General features: G+C 40.5%; 1 protein-coding gene across 5 annotated transcripts in view; it reads right to left on the bottom strand.

Annotated features, from left to right (window-relative positions):
- Positions 1 to 16,928, bottom strand: part of LOC126469678 (asparagine synthetase domain-containing protein 1) — a 71,428-nt gene that overhangs the window by 37,081 nt on the left and 17,419 nt on the right. For all 5 annotated transcript variants that reach the window (XR_007586047.1, XM_050096827.1, XM_050096830.1 and 2 more), the window contains exons 3-4: positions 9,858 to 10,149; positions 2,751 to 3,367 (exon numbers count right to left, since the gene is read on the bottom strand). Coding sequence is in view for 4 of the 5 variants with exons in the window: in XM_050096827.1 (XP_049952784.1) it covers positions 2,751 to 3,367; positions 9,858 to 10,149 (909 nt within the window). In the remaining variant the exon portion in view is untranslated. The remainder of the gene's footprint in view (positions 1 to 2,750; positions 3,368 to 9,857; positions 10,150 to 16,928) is intronic.

A 16,928-nucleotide genomic window follows, 5' to 3' on the forward strand; every position in this document is an offset into this window, starting at 1 on the left:
CCCTTATAGCCACGGAGGGCAGGGGTCCACATTACTGGGAACCAGGTTTCCTGGAGGGCAATGCAGATAGCAGGTGTAAAGCTTGATAGTTGCCGTAGCTCAGCCAGGCGGTGGAAAAAACTGCCGCAATTCCACTGGAGGATGACGCCATGAGACTGGGAAGGCATGGAACATTCAATGAGGCAGTTTAATCCTCAGAGTCACCTGCTCCCACTGACGTATTGTCTGAACTGTCTATATCCATTGTGTCTGAGGGTATGGCAAGATCTAGGTCCTCAGCAGACGCCAAAATCTCCACCCCATCCTCAACCGCAGAGCTTGTAGGTAGTGGTGGTGTTGGTGCCACCACAATTTCTCGGTCTTCGAGGTTTTCTTTTTGGATTTCTCTCGCTGCTGCTTGGGTTTCCCTGGCTGGGAGGACTTCACTAGCTCAGTCTCCGGGACTGAGGATGAGTGTGAAGCCCTACGACCAACTGCTTTTGGGCTCTTCAGCCACTGGCGGGTGTCGTCTTTCCCACTAGAAGAAACCTGGGAAGGGAGTGACCCAATGGACCCCTTCCTAGTGAGAGAAGCCGAAGAAGACCTACGCTTCTCCAGCTTAGAAGTGGGGACGGACGTCCCTGAGGTGGGGGCGGGGGGGGGGGGGGCAGAGGGAGGGGGGGGGGGTTGCTCCCAAAGTATGTGGTGCAGGAGCAACAGGGAGGGAAATGCAACCCACTATTGTGGGGGCAGGTGTATTCTTCCGGCAGTGAGAGGTGACCTGGGTTGGCCGAGCTGATGGTGCCCAAACTGTTGTAGCAGCGGCGTAAGACTATGTCATACGCACAGGATGCAGGCGTTCAAATTTTCTCTTAGCCTCAGTGTAGGTCAGTCTGTCCAGGGTCTCGTACTCCATGATTTTCCTTTCTTTCTGGAGAACCCTGCAGTCAGGCGAGCAAGGCAAATGGTGCTCTCTGCAGTTGACACAGATGGAAGGCGGGGCACATGGAGTACTGGAATGTGATGGGCGTCTGTAATCTCGGCATGTGATGCTGGAAGTACAGCGGGAAGACATATGGCCAAACTTCCAGCACTTGAAGCACCGCATAGGGGGAGGGATATAGGGCTTTACATCACACCGGTAGACCATCACCTTGACCTTCTCGGGCAATATATCACCCTCGAAGGCCAAGATGAAGGCACCGGTGGCTACCTGGTTATCCTTCAGACGAAAAGTACACCTCGCCACTCTAAACTGGCGCGCAGATCATAGTCGGACCGCAAAAGGTCTCTGTGAAATATGATACCCTGGACCATATTTAAGTTCTTATGGGTTGTGATGGTTACAGAAATATTCCCCAATTTGTCACAGCGAGTAACTCCCATGACTGGGCTGTTTTGATCAAGACTGACCCAGATCTCATTTTGGACAAGCCTTCCACCTCCCCGAACTTGTCCTCTAAATGCTCAACAAAAACCTGAAGCTTCATTGTCATGAAAGATTCCCCATCAGCTCTCGAACATGCAAGGTACCGGGGCAAATAAGACCTGCTGCCATCCTTAGCCAGATGTTCCTCCCATTGTGTGGCCAGGGAGGGGAACTATTTGGGGTCATACTTCTGTGCGTTGAATTGAGCTCGTGATTGCTTAGAGACTGCTGGTGTTTCATCACCAGCAAGAGATGGACTACGCTTCATCGCGTGTCATCCGCCCTGATGCCACCCACTCCAACCAGGGGCCCTCCCCACATTCGCCACCCAGCCGCAGCATAGGCCACCTGGCAGGATGGCCATTGCCGGGAGTCCCAGTGCCCCAGGGGGATGGGCATCTACCCCTTGACATAAGTGGGGAGTTAACAGTGCAGGCATCAGCAGAGGGATCCATGTGTAGTCAGAGGGCTACAACCAACAGGGAACATGGCGGCCCAACCAGAATGGACTGGCTACCTTGCTGGACATCACGTGCAAAGAAGTCCACGGTCATCGTCAACGCAGAAATTGACACTGGATAGTGAATGGTGGAAAACGCACCCAGGAAGGTGTCCTCGCCCAAGAGATGGAGAATGGGCAGGACTGCAGTGCGTCAACAAGAAAGTGGGCTAAGGATCTCAATGCACGATTGACACGATGCACCTTATAAGGCGCCCTTCCACAATTGGCTCGCTCTTCGGGAAAATTTTGAAGAATGGAGGTCAAACCCTACAGGGGACCATCACATAAAGGCCGAAACATGTCAAACTCCTTTTAGTCGCCTTGTACGACAGGCAGGAATACCTCGGGCTTATTCTAACCCCCGGACCCGCAGGGGGAATGCTGAATAGGTCGCTAGAATAAATGGTCATCTGCTGTTCGAAAATTCTTGCTTACTGATGCGTTTTGGGCACAGCCCATCACAAGAACATCAAAAATAAAAGCCTTCATAGAAAGTCAGCATCAGAGCTCAACTAAATCAATCGAGTTCCGATGCTGATAGATGTGACTCCATAGTGTGAATTAAGACTTATTTTTGAGGTTCTGATGAGCCTGTGCCCAAAACACATCAGTAAATAAGAGTTTCTGACCAGCAAGTGACCAGTTATAATAGAAACCTATGCAGCAGTGGCATAAATCTCCCCAAATTTACATCAGGGTCACAGGCCCCTGTGCAAATTCATGTCACACCTTAAACTATATACTCATTCCCTCTCTCTCATCACAAACCACTGCATTTCTCTTAATTATATTCACAGCTATGTTTAAGAAAAATTTAGCATTCTTTTACAGAAACCTCACCTGAATAAAATTCCATTTTCTTTCTGGATAGAGAGATTGGAGTTGTCTGTACGATTGAACTCCCGTCTTTCTGTCAGGAACATTATAATCTGCACGATTCACAGCTGCTTTTTTGTTTCCTCTACAAATTCTCTTCTTCGGTTCAAAAGCCACATTTATTAAATCAATAGGTTCGTCTTTTGGAATACATTCACTTGCAAGGGCTGCTATAACACTTGAATCTAGACCTCCAGAGAAGAGTATCCCAACTTTTGAGTGTTTACAGCGTTTTTTACTGCTGAACTGCTTTACACAGTTTTTACACAGCTCACACTGTTTACCACAGCGCACTTTCACAGAAAAGTTCAATAAGTTTAGAAGCCTGTCGACATTCTTGCAGACTGATTCATCCATGAGTAGTGTTGTGAAGAAATCAGGTATGTTCTCACTGTTATACTTCAGCCAGTAAGATTCAATTACCGAAGATGGGATGGAGTCTGTATTCATATAACAACCTGACAGCGGTGATTCTATGAAACACTGATCAATATTTAAGTCCATGTGATAGAGATTCACTGCAGCAGACAGTCTAGTCTCAGAAATTCCAGACCATGGATAAAGTTTGATTGATATGCTGCCTGTAAATAAACAGAAACTTTCAGTAACAGCTTGTTATTAGTAATTATTTGCTTTGACTATATTTAGACAATTTGTAATAAAGTAAGTGATATATACCTCTCTCATGGAAATATTACAAAAGGTAAGATCAAAATAAATTTATGAACAAAACCGTTTTAAATTTTTTCAATGGACACAATAACTATAGAACATAACCCAACATTATCTCATATAACCTGCACCAAATTTTGATTTATCAAGTTACTTCATTTATTTTGGTAAACATTTTTGGAATACAGTGATCAATTAATTGTTATATTTAGATTAAAGTTCAGTCTTGATCACGTTATGTATGTTTTAATGAGTAACCGGTTTCGGTTTTTTCTATAAAACTATCATCAGACCCATTGGTCCCTTGGGTTGGTAGGTGGAGCTCTCCTTGACTGCACAGCAGCAAGGAGAGCTCCACCTTCTAACCCAAGGGACCAATGGGTCTGATGATGGTTTTATAGAAAAAACCGAAACCGGTTACTCATTAAAACATACATAACGTGATCAAGACTGAACTTTAATCTAAATATTACTTCATTTAATTAAGATACTGATATAGTCAATCAGTGAGTCACACTGATTTGACAGGATGTATGTACTTTTTTTGATTTAGTTAGTTCACCTGACCTGAGGATTCAGGATTATCTTAATGCAGAGTGTCTAGTGTTTATGGCACTGGCTATTTCTGATGCCTGACCGAGTCAACAATTTTTCTTTAACTTGCCGAGTGATGTGAGTAAAACCAAGATTCAGCTAAGTCTTGCATTATTTTAAGATTTATCTAAGTTTAACGTGAATAAGCATTGTAGATTCTAATCTGTTACGATATAAGTTGTGTTTTCTGGATGGGCAAGATTTAAGCTGTGAATAAAGAGTAGAATCTAGTTTTCATACTGGGATATGTCTGGGTTATTCATAAGAAGGTGGTGAGGTATGCTTGCTTTTAAGCACCGTCTGTCAGTCTGCATGCTGGTGATCTTTCTGCATGATGGTGATCTATCTGCAGGTCAGACATGAGAAACATTATCAGATTTGGGGGGGGGGGGGGACGTTAGTAGATGGAAAGAGTTGTGTGAACTTTTTACATGCAGAAGTTATTCCAGTATGTGATGAAACACATGGAGGAGCCTTGACTTCCCGAAAATGAATGCAGATACTTCTTTGTTGTGTGGGTGATACTGGATTCCACACTGGTGCGGCCAACGATTTTTGAGTAGATCAGATAACAGTATGTAAAAACCATTAACAATGTTATGGATCACACAGTTTTAAAAGCTCACAATTGGATATGATTCCCATCTAAAATGTGGGAAATTAATATGGCTAAACTAGAATGGCAAAAAATATTTCAGCTGCCAACTGTCATAGCAGCTTTGGATTGCACCCAAATAAAAATTATAAAATCAACGATACATTGTGATGAATGCATCACAAAGGATGTGCCTCTATTAACATGCAAGCCACCATAGATACTAGTGAGAAATTTACAAGCATAAGAGCAGAATGACCTGGTGGTGTGCATGATGCTAAAATATGGAGACTTAACCCAATCAAAAATATAATTTCAGGATACAACAGGGATGCTCGCTTACTTGGTGATTCAAGGTATGGAACATCCCCATTGTTAGTCACTCCATTTAAGTAGCAAGAAATACTGATCAATGATGATTCAGTTTGGTCCCTGCCAGAGAAACACCAATAGTGGAGAGAGCTTTTGGTCACTTGAAGCAACAATTTCCCATCACTGGTAACTGTATAAGACTGTTTGGAGAGAGTTCCCAAACTAATACTAACATGTGCTGTACTGCACACTGTAAACACCTGAAAGATCACTTTGAGTATCATTTTAAGGACAGGAAAGATACAGAAGAAGAAGAAGAAGACTACAAAAGTCAGAGCCCTGATGAAGACGAGCCTACCAACAGACAGCTGTAAAACAGTGGAAGCAGGGTACACGGTGAACATAACCAGCAATAAATACTCTGATTTATGTAGCTGTTTTTTCTTTGTTTAATTGTGTACTATACAAATGCAATAAACAATGTGATTATAATTGAAAGTAACATAATTACAAGAGACCAAGAAAAATGTACAAATTGCTTTTTTATTTATTTCTTTTAGACAATTAAGAAATGAATGGAAAGGACGATGATATGAATCATTCAACAATACAATATTTATGTTTCATATTAATAACCTGTTCATGTAGATTTGTCCTCTGCAATTTTTTAGCTTTTCTTTTCATTTTCTATGTAGTCCCTGTAGCTGTGATAAGGCAAGTCTTTTGTTCCTTCAGTTCCACATGCTGAACAGGTTTTTGCTTCAGGTTGACTTTATGTTGATGTTGTCTGCATATTCCAACTGAACGGGATACATCTACCTAGACTTTGCTTCTAATTATTCACTTCACAAATAGTCGGTACTAAATCTAGGCCCTAGAGACTATTATGTGGACTCCATGTTTTATTCACATTGCTCACTGCTTCCCAATACATTTATTCCTTAATGAAATTTGTCATTAATAATGTATCTCTTTTTCAAACCTCCGGAGTTCATGGAACCAATATTAGAAATAAGAATAATCTTCACAAGGATTTAAAGTCATTTACTTTGGTCCAGAAAAAGTTCATTTTCAATAACTTGGCAGCAGCCATAAAAAGTGTAACTACTAAGTTCACTTTAAGAGGAGCCTGAAAGATACATTTATGCCTCTACTTCACTGATTAATTACTTGGCAGAACAGATTGATGTGTTCATGTTATTAATAATGTCAAATAATACAAGTATTATGAACAAGCTGACTCTTGTACATATTCAGTGCAGTAATGCAATCATTATAAATAAGCCTTGTAAAATGATTTTTATATCTTATGATGCATGACTAAAGTAGCCTAAGAATTATCATATTGCCTAAGTTACTGAACATTTACATATTTTGTGTCAATTTTGGTACTATTTATTAAATGAAAGTATGTTAAAGACTTCTTGAATTATTCCACATCTTTGACGACCATTTCACTTGGAATTTCTGGACGAAACATTAGCATTGTGTATTCTTGTTTTCTGATATTTTCTGCATCCTGAAGGATCTCCTCACTATGGATCTACTGGAACGAATAGTGAATCTGATCTAATCTAATCTTATTTATACATGTCATAGTATTTCTTTCCTTATAGGAAGTTAGTTATACTGTCAGTCACAATGCTTTCAAAAATTCCTGACTCCCCTGCCAATTCGATTCAAAGCTAAGACAGTTATGGATTTTTTTAATAAATAAAAAAAAAGGTCATTCTAGTAGCATTCTAGCATTTAATGAACACCAGTTGGACCGACAATGATAACATAACGTGAGAGAAAACCAGGTCAGTAGGTGGGGAGGGGAGCACCCCAAGGCTCTGCATGCAACAGATCCAGTCCCTCCCTTGCTCTGTTAAAGTCATTAATCAGTATAAGGAATCCTTAAGTTCTTGCCTTCATTCATGTGCTACCTGTAATGTGTCACAGAAAACAGAGAGAACGACATCTGAAAGTAATTAAAACAGAGTTAAAGAGGGATGACCAAGGCAGGTGGTAGAGAAAGTAGAATCTAGGGTCTCCCAGGTCTAGCATGTAACATACACACATGCAAATCCCAACCAACATGCCTCTACCCTGAAAGTAGTTTAAAACTGTGTATCCCACAGGAAAAACCACTTTCTTAGAGAAAATGAAGAACAAGTTCAACTCTTTGACCAATAGTACTAGAAACAAAGAATCTGGAAGACCATGCTTAGCATGGCAAGCCAGAATGAGGAGGCATTCTACCAGGGTGTAAATTACTGTCTGTGAGGCTCAGCAATCTCACTTTTTGGGGGGGCGGGGGGGGGGGGGGGGGGGGACTGAGGGGGTTGGCTCATTACGTAAGATAAAATTAAGGGTTAATCTGGTACAAGGTGACATAGGATGGTGGATTACTTCTGGGAGGAACAGAAGGCTCAGTGGTCTACAGCAATAGTCTCCCTGATAGCGTGGGTTTTATTAGAAGATGTAACAGCCCATCAGATGATGTTCTTTCTTCGAGTGAGGAGAAGTCATATTTGCACCCGCAAATCCGCACTTGGGACTGTGAAAGTGATTGTTGGATGAGTAATCTATTCCAGCCAAATTGTTGGCCAGTTTATTCCCCAGGATACCCACATGACTTGGGACACAGAAAAAGACAACTGGGCAGTCACTACAACCTAGGTCACAGAGATGTGATAAATAGCAAATATTACAACACACGGTGACAAGTGTAATATAAGTCAATAAACTGGAGACTGCTCATTGAGTCACTTCAAATTGCAAAATACAGTTGAAGATCCTGAGCAGATGGAGTCTCTGAGTCATGTTCAGATGAGGACCATTTAATTTTGAATCAAATTAGGGCCTGGGGCTGTATCATGTGAGGAGCTTGAAAGAGTTCCCATCATCGAAAGGTTCATTATGTACCTCAGTGTCAGATGATCAGAGAGATGTCTTCAGTGTCTTTTATACATTTGTCAGGTAGTCTGGCAAGAGGCACATGCCAAAACTGTTGCAAAGCGGCTCGCAAGGTGTTGAAGCAAGAACCAACACATAGGCAGAAATACCACTATGAAGGAGGAAACTCTGAACAGTTGTTCATCCCTGGTCCAGTAGACCATGGTTCTTGGTCTTAACCTGGGATGAAGAGGCACACATTCCCAAGAGGACATAGCACTCCCAGCATTCCTTCCTACTGAGTTTAATTACATAAAGAGCCTAACCACAGAGCTGCTTAAAAGTGATGATGCTGGTCTGAGTAGGAAGCTGCTCAAGATGTTGCACGGTCCTTTCATAATCCTAAGCAGCTGTTAAAAATGTCTTTTGTCCACCATGGTACTGGCCAGTGATGGATAGGAGATATATGAGAACAGCCGTTCCAGCTAGTGAACATATTGCTGTGGTGGAGGAGGGGTGGGGGAGTGAAACAGAGGGAGGGATCAGGTAAGGGAGGAATTGGATAGGGGAGGGTTGCCCCTGAAAAGACATTGTACTACATGTGCCGTAATTTCACAATTTTCCTACAGATTTAATAAGAGAAACACGTCGGCCTTCAGAAATTATTTTACACACCTGCATCTTGCCACACTGCCTAGATACTACTGCAGTGGTGTGCCAGTTTGTCCAACACTTCAAACACCAGGGGGTCCAACACAATCATACCGTTTCCCAGAACATGATCAAGCAGCAACTTGTTAATGGCTGGGATATGGATCATTCTGCCTTTAAACCCATGATTATGAGAAAAACAAATGCACTATCTCCAAAATCTTACAGGTCACGAGACAGGTGTTCTTCCAAAGACTCCGCCCAAGTGGGTTCAGAGGTGCTGCTCATTCTCTCCAGTCTATGCTCTCTTCTACAATGCTCATCAGTACATAGTCCACATACAGTAGTTTTCATTGTTGCTATTATGTTTTTGCATATGCTAATGCCACCATAAAAATAGTGAATCAACAATTTTAAACTACCTTGGAAGGGGGAATGACAAAGACATCCTGGAATTGAATAACTGCAAAGCTAATTAACAAAGGCTGATATTTCGTGTATTTTACGGTATTGGAGGATCAACAATTGGAGCAGGAAGAGGCAATTGACTCTGAACATAAATAAATGGGTGCAGGAACTGGCAGTTGAGCCCAGACATAAATAAATGTTAAGTATTGCATACAAATAGACAACGGGACCTGCTATTACTCAATTACATTATTGCTGATAAATCACTGGAAACAATAATTACCACAAAATATTTAAGATTAACCACGTGGAGACACTAAGTGGAATGGCCACATAAAAGAAACTGTATGAAAAGCAGATGCCATGATGAGAGACACAGGGGATCTTAAGGAACTGTCTTCATCCACAAAAGAAGTAGCTTCCAAAATACTTTTTCATCCAAATCAATAGCATCACTCATCTGTCTGCACCTCTTAAATTAAGAGAAGCAACAGAGAAGACCCAATGATGGTGGGACATTTCACCACAGTTTTTAGTAGGCGTGACAGCATTACAAAGCTGGTCATTGAGCTCCACTGGGAGGACCCTGCAAGAGAGGCATTGTTGAAATCCTCAAGATAGTACACTTAGAGAAGAGTTGGGCAACTTATAACTTCCTTCAACATATGTCTCGCAAAATGATCACGAAGACAAAACAAGAGCAATTACAGCTCATATGGAGGTTAACTAAAATTGTTCTTTGCCTGCACCATTCGCAAATGGAACAGGGAAAGAAAGAAAACTTAGTGGTACCAAAGGTACCCTCTGTAAGGTGACTTGCAGAGTAAAGATGTAGATGTAGATATATATGCATAAAATTAATCTTTCATAAATTCATTACAAACTGTTGACTCTGTATTAGCATATTATTTTCTTAATTATAACCAGTAATATGAAACTATCTTGGTTGGTTAAGTCACCTTTGTCAGTCATCTCCGCCAGGAAAACACCAACTGCTGGAACCTCTTGACAATCCAGTTCTCTTGTTGATACTGATGTTATCACAAGCGAGTTGTTACTGCTGTGTGAAAGTAAGCTGTGACGGCCCAGAACATCTCTGCCGAACCAGAGTTGTCTAGTTGTAGGATTCAGATACACAAATGAAAATGGACCTCTGAACTTGCTTATTGTTTGAATGATCATTTCATTGTTGTGGCACTTGCTCAAGTTTTCGACAACACTTAAAGTATCTGAAGTTGAATCATCAGGTGCCTGAAAAAAGTGCAATAATATTCTGTTATTCAAGCTTAGTAACAGAATGGACTAAAGAGTGTGCATGCAGCCACATCCCCCCCCCCCCTCTCTCTCTACACACACACACACACACACACACACACACACACACACACACACACACACACACACACACACACAGAGAGAGAGAGAGAGAGAGAGAGTAAATTAATACTACTAAACATATAGGAAATAGAAAGTTAGCACAGGAAGGCTCAGCATCTTTTTCACTGCATATGAAGTTTTCCAAAGCAACTGTTACTCATTTGAAAACTGTATGTAATAACAAACAACAATAACTTAACAATAACAAAAAATTATTTTCTACAATTCTAGATGCATATGTAAATTTCAACAACTCATTTACACCATGCTGTTGAGATGTGGAGTGACAATACAGGCATGACACGTAATTATAGAACAACGTTATTAGTAACTTACTGAGAGTAACACAGAACAGCTAACAAGTGACTTGAAACCTTGCACATAACAACATCTATACACACACACACACATATAGGCACCAAACTGGAGGCAAAATTTGAATCTCAACAACAATAACAAGAACAATAACAACAAAACATAAAATCTACAGTCATTTCTTAGTTGATACTTATGAACAGACATAAAACACACATAATTGTGGCTCCAAATAAATATACCAAGAAGCAGTATTACCAGCACTACCCAAAAGAATATGAAGAATTAAAATATTGAAAATGCTTCTTTTTTAATTTAAACTTTAAAAATTTCAGATATTTACAGACAGCCATTATGCATGTACACTGATCTCAACCAGCGCCCACCCCCAATATAGATAATGTGATCCAGATTCTCCAAAATCTGAGCAATGCAAGAATTATGAGTATTTTTGAAGACACTGAAATATAAAACTGCTTTCACATATAACAGTACAGCATTCTGAAAGAAACTGAGGTAAAGAAGGAAATATTCCTGGAGAGTCAAATACTATGTAGTGCCTAACACTTTAGAAGCTTGGTCTCTTAGTTCCAATACAATTTTAGGTCTTCATCGTGCTTCTCAATCCTGTTGCAGTCTCAATGCACAAAGCCAGACTCCTTCGCCTCAAAGTGGCATACCTTGTTTCTACTTAAGGCATTCACTTTTCACGTACCTTCATGCTAGTCATCCACCAAAGCTCATTCAATTTACAGTAGGATCGTGCAATTTAATCATGACAGATCTACTACTTGTTATCTTCCTTTTATAATTCCTGGCCTTTCAATTTGTAACATCTAGAATCATCCTGTAGACTGTTTGTGTGTTTCATTTTGTTTATCATGATAATGTCATATTCCAGTATGCATTAAATTATTTCAAAAGCCTTGTTCTATATCATTATCCTCTTCACTCTTGAGGGGGTAAAAAATTGCAGAAAAGTTTTCCTTTTCACATTTTCTAGCAAACTACAAGCATGACACAAATGCAAAATATTTTTTTTTCTTTTTTTTTGATAGTTCACTACAGCATAAATGGAGGATCATGTATGTGGATCTCAAGTCTTTCTTACTGTGACAACGTGCTAGTCTTTGCTCTGTAATTTTGTTCCCCATTCTTCAAAATAACTCAAAATGGCTCTGAGCACTATGGGACTCAACTGCTGAGGTCATTAGTCCCCTAGAACTTAGAACTAGTTAAACCTAACTAACCTAAGGACATCACAAACATCCATGCCCGAAGCAGGATTCGAACCTGCGACCGTAGCGGTCTTGCGGTTCCAGACTGCAGCGCCTTTAACCGCACGGCCACTTCGGCCGGCTTCAAAATTCAGCACTATATACAGGGTGAACATTAATAAAATTGAAAAACCGCAGGGATGGGGTCCCCACTGGAAATGGAGGAAAAGACGTCATATGAACACATGTCCAGAAATGCAAAGTTGCCACGGTAGATGGCACTGACGAATGAAAGTTCCTTTGACCACCTGCCATGTGTTGCTTGTAGTGATGCAGGCTGCATGATTGACACAGCATACTGTAAGCAGCAGAATGGTCTGGTATTCATGTCGGGAACAAGCCGACAAGCCACATTTTGAAAAAAAAAAAAAAAAAAAAAAAACCTAATAATACAACATACGATTTTTTAGGTTTTTACTATGTTATGCTGATATATATTTCTAGGTTTCCAACTCAAAAATGGCTTCACAGCCATAACTGTTCTGTCATGTAAATGAAAATGAAGTAAAAAGGAATTTTTCTTCCATTTAATAATAGCTTTTGTGGAATAATGTTATCATTTACTATGGCCTACTCAATCTTTGAGGAGCACATATGCAAGTAGTTCAGGAGTACAGCCATGTAAATGAGAGTGGACACGTCATGCCAATCTTTTCATGGTTTGCTTACTTAGATATAATATCATCAGAGTTAAGGAAATGTAGGTTAATTATCTTGCTCAAATACAACGATGACATTTCACCACCAAAACTTGTCAGCAGATATTGAACATTCTTGGAAGTTGAAGACATTGTCTGAGATATGATTTGTTTCATGCTTTCCGTACCCCTTAACTTCCTCAATGTTGACTTCTATTTTTCTCACAGCTAATTCTAAACTCCAATACATTTTATGCCTACTGAAAAATATCTCACAATGAAAGTTGAGCTTATATCAGTGTACTGAATGTTCAAATAACTTACAGGATACAGCTGTGTAACATCCTCAACAAACCGATGATATTTCAACATGTGAATACCCAATCATTTTCTAGGCTCAAATGAAACAAGGTATCACTGCACATGGCAACTTAAACTGACAGTTTACACAGTTATGTCAACCAAGACCAAAAAAAATGGTGTACGTAGGAAGGAAACACACACTTAATGTATGGTGCCACCACACAGAGACATTCAACATAAGACATTGAAAGTGAAATATCTATTAGCAGTGGGTGAACAATTAGCACTAACCTTGTCATCCTGTTCGACCAGGGACAGAGCAAGATTCCATGCAGAATTTCAGCAAAAACCTCTATCTTTATTATAAACTAGTGAACCCGGCAGTGCTTTGCAATTGCTAAATATACATAGGAATTGGATGTAGATCATAATTTTCTTCTCCTCCTCTCTCTGTCCATCTCTTCCCCCCCCCCCTCTCTCCCCCCACACCACCTCTTGCCCCCCCTCTCCCCCCCCCCCACATCTCCTCTTGCCCCCCCCTCTCTCTGTCCATCTCCTCGCTGCCCATCTCTCTATCTATTTGCTCCTCCCCTCTCCCTCCATTTATCTCCTCTTGCACCCTCTCTCTAGCTTTCAGACTTTTTTATTGTTATTGCAAATTCATGTTCCGTAGTAGTATCCCAATCATCAGCAGATAAGGAACAAATATAGTCCATGTCTGCCTCAACGTTTGTTAGAATTTATATAAAAATTTGAAGTAAATTAGTCAACAACTTTTTGCTAACAACATCACATACATTAAAAATATATTACCTATGCATGTTCAAATGTTCATTAAAGAATCAAGCAAAAATCTGAAGTAAATTTGTCAAGCAGTTTTTGGGATTTTTGGCAACAAGTTTAAAAGTCTTGTCTTTACATAGTAGTATAGACAGACACAGAATTTTATGCTTAAAATCTGCCTGGACTCCCGTTCTCCCCCGGTCAAACAACAGAGGGACAGAGATAGTGCAGTTCTCATTTATTGTTTGTTACTAAATGAATATAAAAAATATATGACAGTTATGCTACAGCCAGCGACTCAGATAAGGAGAATATTTATTTGTTCACCACAATCATTTATATCACATACATGCAGCAAGCAGCAACACCAAAATGGAACAAAGACACACCCTCTTCCACCAAACACAGCATGTGGTGCGACCCTGATGCCAGATCTCCAGACAAGCATAAAGCTGTCCACACAGTACCAACAACTCAGCGTCTTACCCATTACATGTTTGCAACATATGCACCCTTTACCCTCTGCTGATGACCCACATCGTGAGCCTGGACTATGTCAGGCTTTTGTCTTTGGCTGAATTTCTCTTAGCAGTACAACAGACTTGAGCTTTATTCATGGACTTGTATTATTTCACAGTTTTCATTCCTTGTGTAACCACAGACTGCCAGAAATTTGTGTTGTGCCAAGCACTCAATCTGTACCAAACTCATAATTAGTGTTTCTGATCAAATAAAGGAAAGAGAAGCACCACTCCAGTAGTGAAAAGGAAGGTTATATGTACACATAGTGTTGTATGATGGATCTTGGGTTCCTGAAATTCCTCAAATCTCTGGAGGAATGACAACAGCAGATGAAATTATAATGCTAATGATAACAGTGCAACACCAATGTGACACCATGTAATAGCAATCCATCTCAGCAGCAGCCAATGGCATGTCTGGGTCATCCTCAGTGAAATCAGCCATGCCTCAGTTACCATCATTCCAAGATGGCAAGGGCAACAACTGATGTACAATTCCGACAGCTATGCTACCACTTCACGGTGTTTAAGGATAATAATGTAGAAATTCCAAAGTATCTTTTTGTTCTTGTCCTCACATGTATTTGAATTTGCTTCAGAAGCTTCATTGATTAGAAGACGTGGATAGCATTTCATCTTGTAGAATGTGGAAACTGTTGAGAGATTACATAATTGCAAGACCCACACAGTGTTCAATAAGTTTGAATTTTTTCAGCATCACAAATCACTTCCAAGTCATATTGGGAGTGGATCACAGAACTAAAAGATTTAAGTTGGCTTTTCAATTTCATATCAACCAGTAAGAAATCCAAATGATCCTAGGCAGGCACACTCATTTGAAACTGCTTTATTCGGTACGCCCCAGACTCTGAGGTTTGCAAGCAGGCTTTTAAAAGTTCAGATCCTTTTTGCACAAAGTTTTGAATTTGCACAGGAAAACAAATAAGAGTGGCAAAAACACTCTGTAATGTTCTCCTTGACTTTGACAGGGACAGACATATAACTGGCTTGCTCAGTGAGAGAACAGCTGACATCATGTATTGCTCCAAATAACCAACCCCGACCCTCATGAGACTCGCAGAGGCATAAGCAAACAACCTCCAGACGAACTGGCTCAAGAGGTATCCTAACACTCTTCATACAACTACAAACGGCAGCTGCTGTCCTCCCCCAATTGTTTTTGACACTATCCTCACTGCCAATGGCCCTTGTAAGATTAACAGTGTTTTTTGTGTCACGGTCACCATATAGGCAGTGTCTGAATTTCCTCCATTTGTAGATCGACTGCAAATGATCAGGAACAAGATTCTGTAAATAAAATTGAAACCATCAAAAAACTGAGAAACTGATTGTGGTTCAAGTTGACACAGGGACTTCAGCTTTCCTGATAAATTGGAACATATACACAGAGCTCGGTACACCAGTGTTTTAAACTTGTTCAAAAGTTACACTGTACAGTGGGCACACACTTTCGATTCAAGGAACTTTCCAACTGGAAGTGACACACAAATTCCACAACACATCACCCTTATTGTTATTAGTTCACTTGCAACAGACAATAGTTTTGGTCCCAACACATTTAATCAGTTTATATTTCCACCGATGTAAGAGCACAGCTTGTTGCCAGAGTTCCCTTCCGAGCCATTGTTAACCGCTGCAAAAATTTTGAGTTATTTTCTACGTCTAGGTTGTGCCACTGACATACAGGCCAAGATACACCTCCGACCCAATGCTATCTCCCACTTTGTGCAGAACATCCTTTACACCACTGTCTGCCTGAGAAAATTAAAAACAGAGTTCATCTGCCTGCAAAGATGACATGCTATCTCACCTGTCTTATCTATTTGAAGGCATTCCCTTTAATAGTGTTACATAAACCAAACAGCTCAATCAGAATGAAGAGCGATTTTAAAGCAGTGAATTTGACAGTGGTTGACACCTATGTTATTCTATACAACAATGACATTTTTTTCACAATGAAAAGGTGGGAAATGTCACTGTAAAATTGATCAGTCAGATATGTGTATACAACTATCTCTGTATCTGGACTCCAAAAACACCCTGTTTGACTCTGGTCAATAACAGCAGCCCCATTTTGGCATTTCTAGTGCACCTCCCATTTTTTTAAAAAAATTAATGGACAACTGATCCTAGTGATTCTATCACATTTCACTGTAACTATTTCTATGATGTAATTCTCATGAGGTCTAACACTCGTGAACATCTTTGAAACCTGCACTCATTTCTTTCTGCCTTATAGAAAATCAAATTAACATGCTATTTCAAGAAGTCATTTTTTATATTCAGTTGAGTTTCATTGTAAACAAACCTGGGATACTTCAGATTAACACCATGTACATGCTACTGACAACATGCCTACACCCACAACATAAAATAACTATAAATCTTTCAAGGGAAAGGTGAACCGTTCTGGTAAGTTTATAGCAAAAATAGTGTAGATTGCACAACCCCTCCATGCCCCCTGAAAGGAGGGAGCCGACTTTGTTTGGTCGCCCACAAGTGACATGTTCCACATTCTAAAATGGGAATTATTATAGCAGTTTGGGGGTGTAGGAGAGTTGGGTTCTGACAGTATGGCGAGGTCATGAGAACAAGCAGTTGGTAGCTCAAACATCACCAAAAGGCAAAACATTTTACTGGCACTCATTTGACTACAGTGGCAGCATCTTGGTGACAATGGCAGCCACAATCCCTTGCAGCACATGGTGAGGGCAGCGCATGGCTGTGGCATGCCACCAGTTATCGCAGGATAACATTAGCACCCAGAATTGTCAACTGCTGTAGCTTACACAGCA

Source organism: Schistocerca serialis, chromosome 3, assembly GCF_023864345.2.
Source record: "Schistocerca serialis cubense isolate TAMUIC-IGC-003099 chromosome 3, iqSchSeri2.2, whole genome shotgun sequence".
Lineage (NCBI taxonomy): Eukaryota > Metazoa > Arthropoda > Insecta > Orthoptera > Acrididae > Schistocerca > Schistocerca serialis.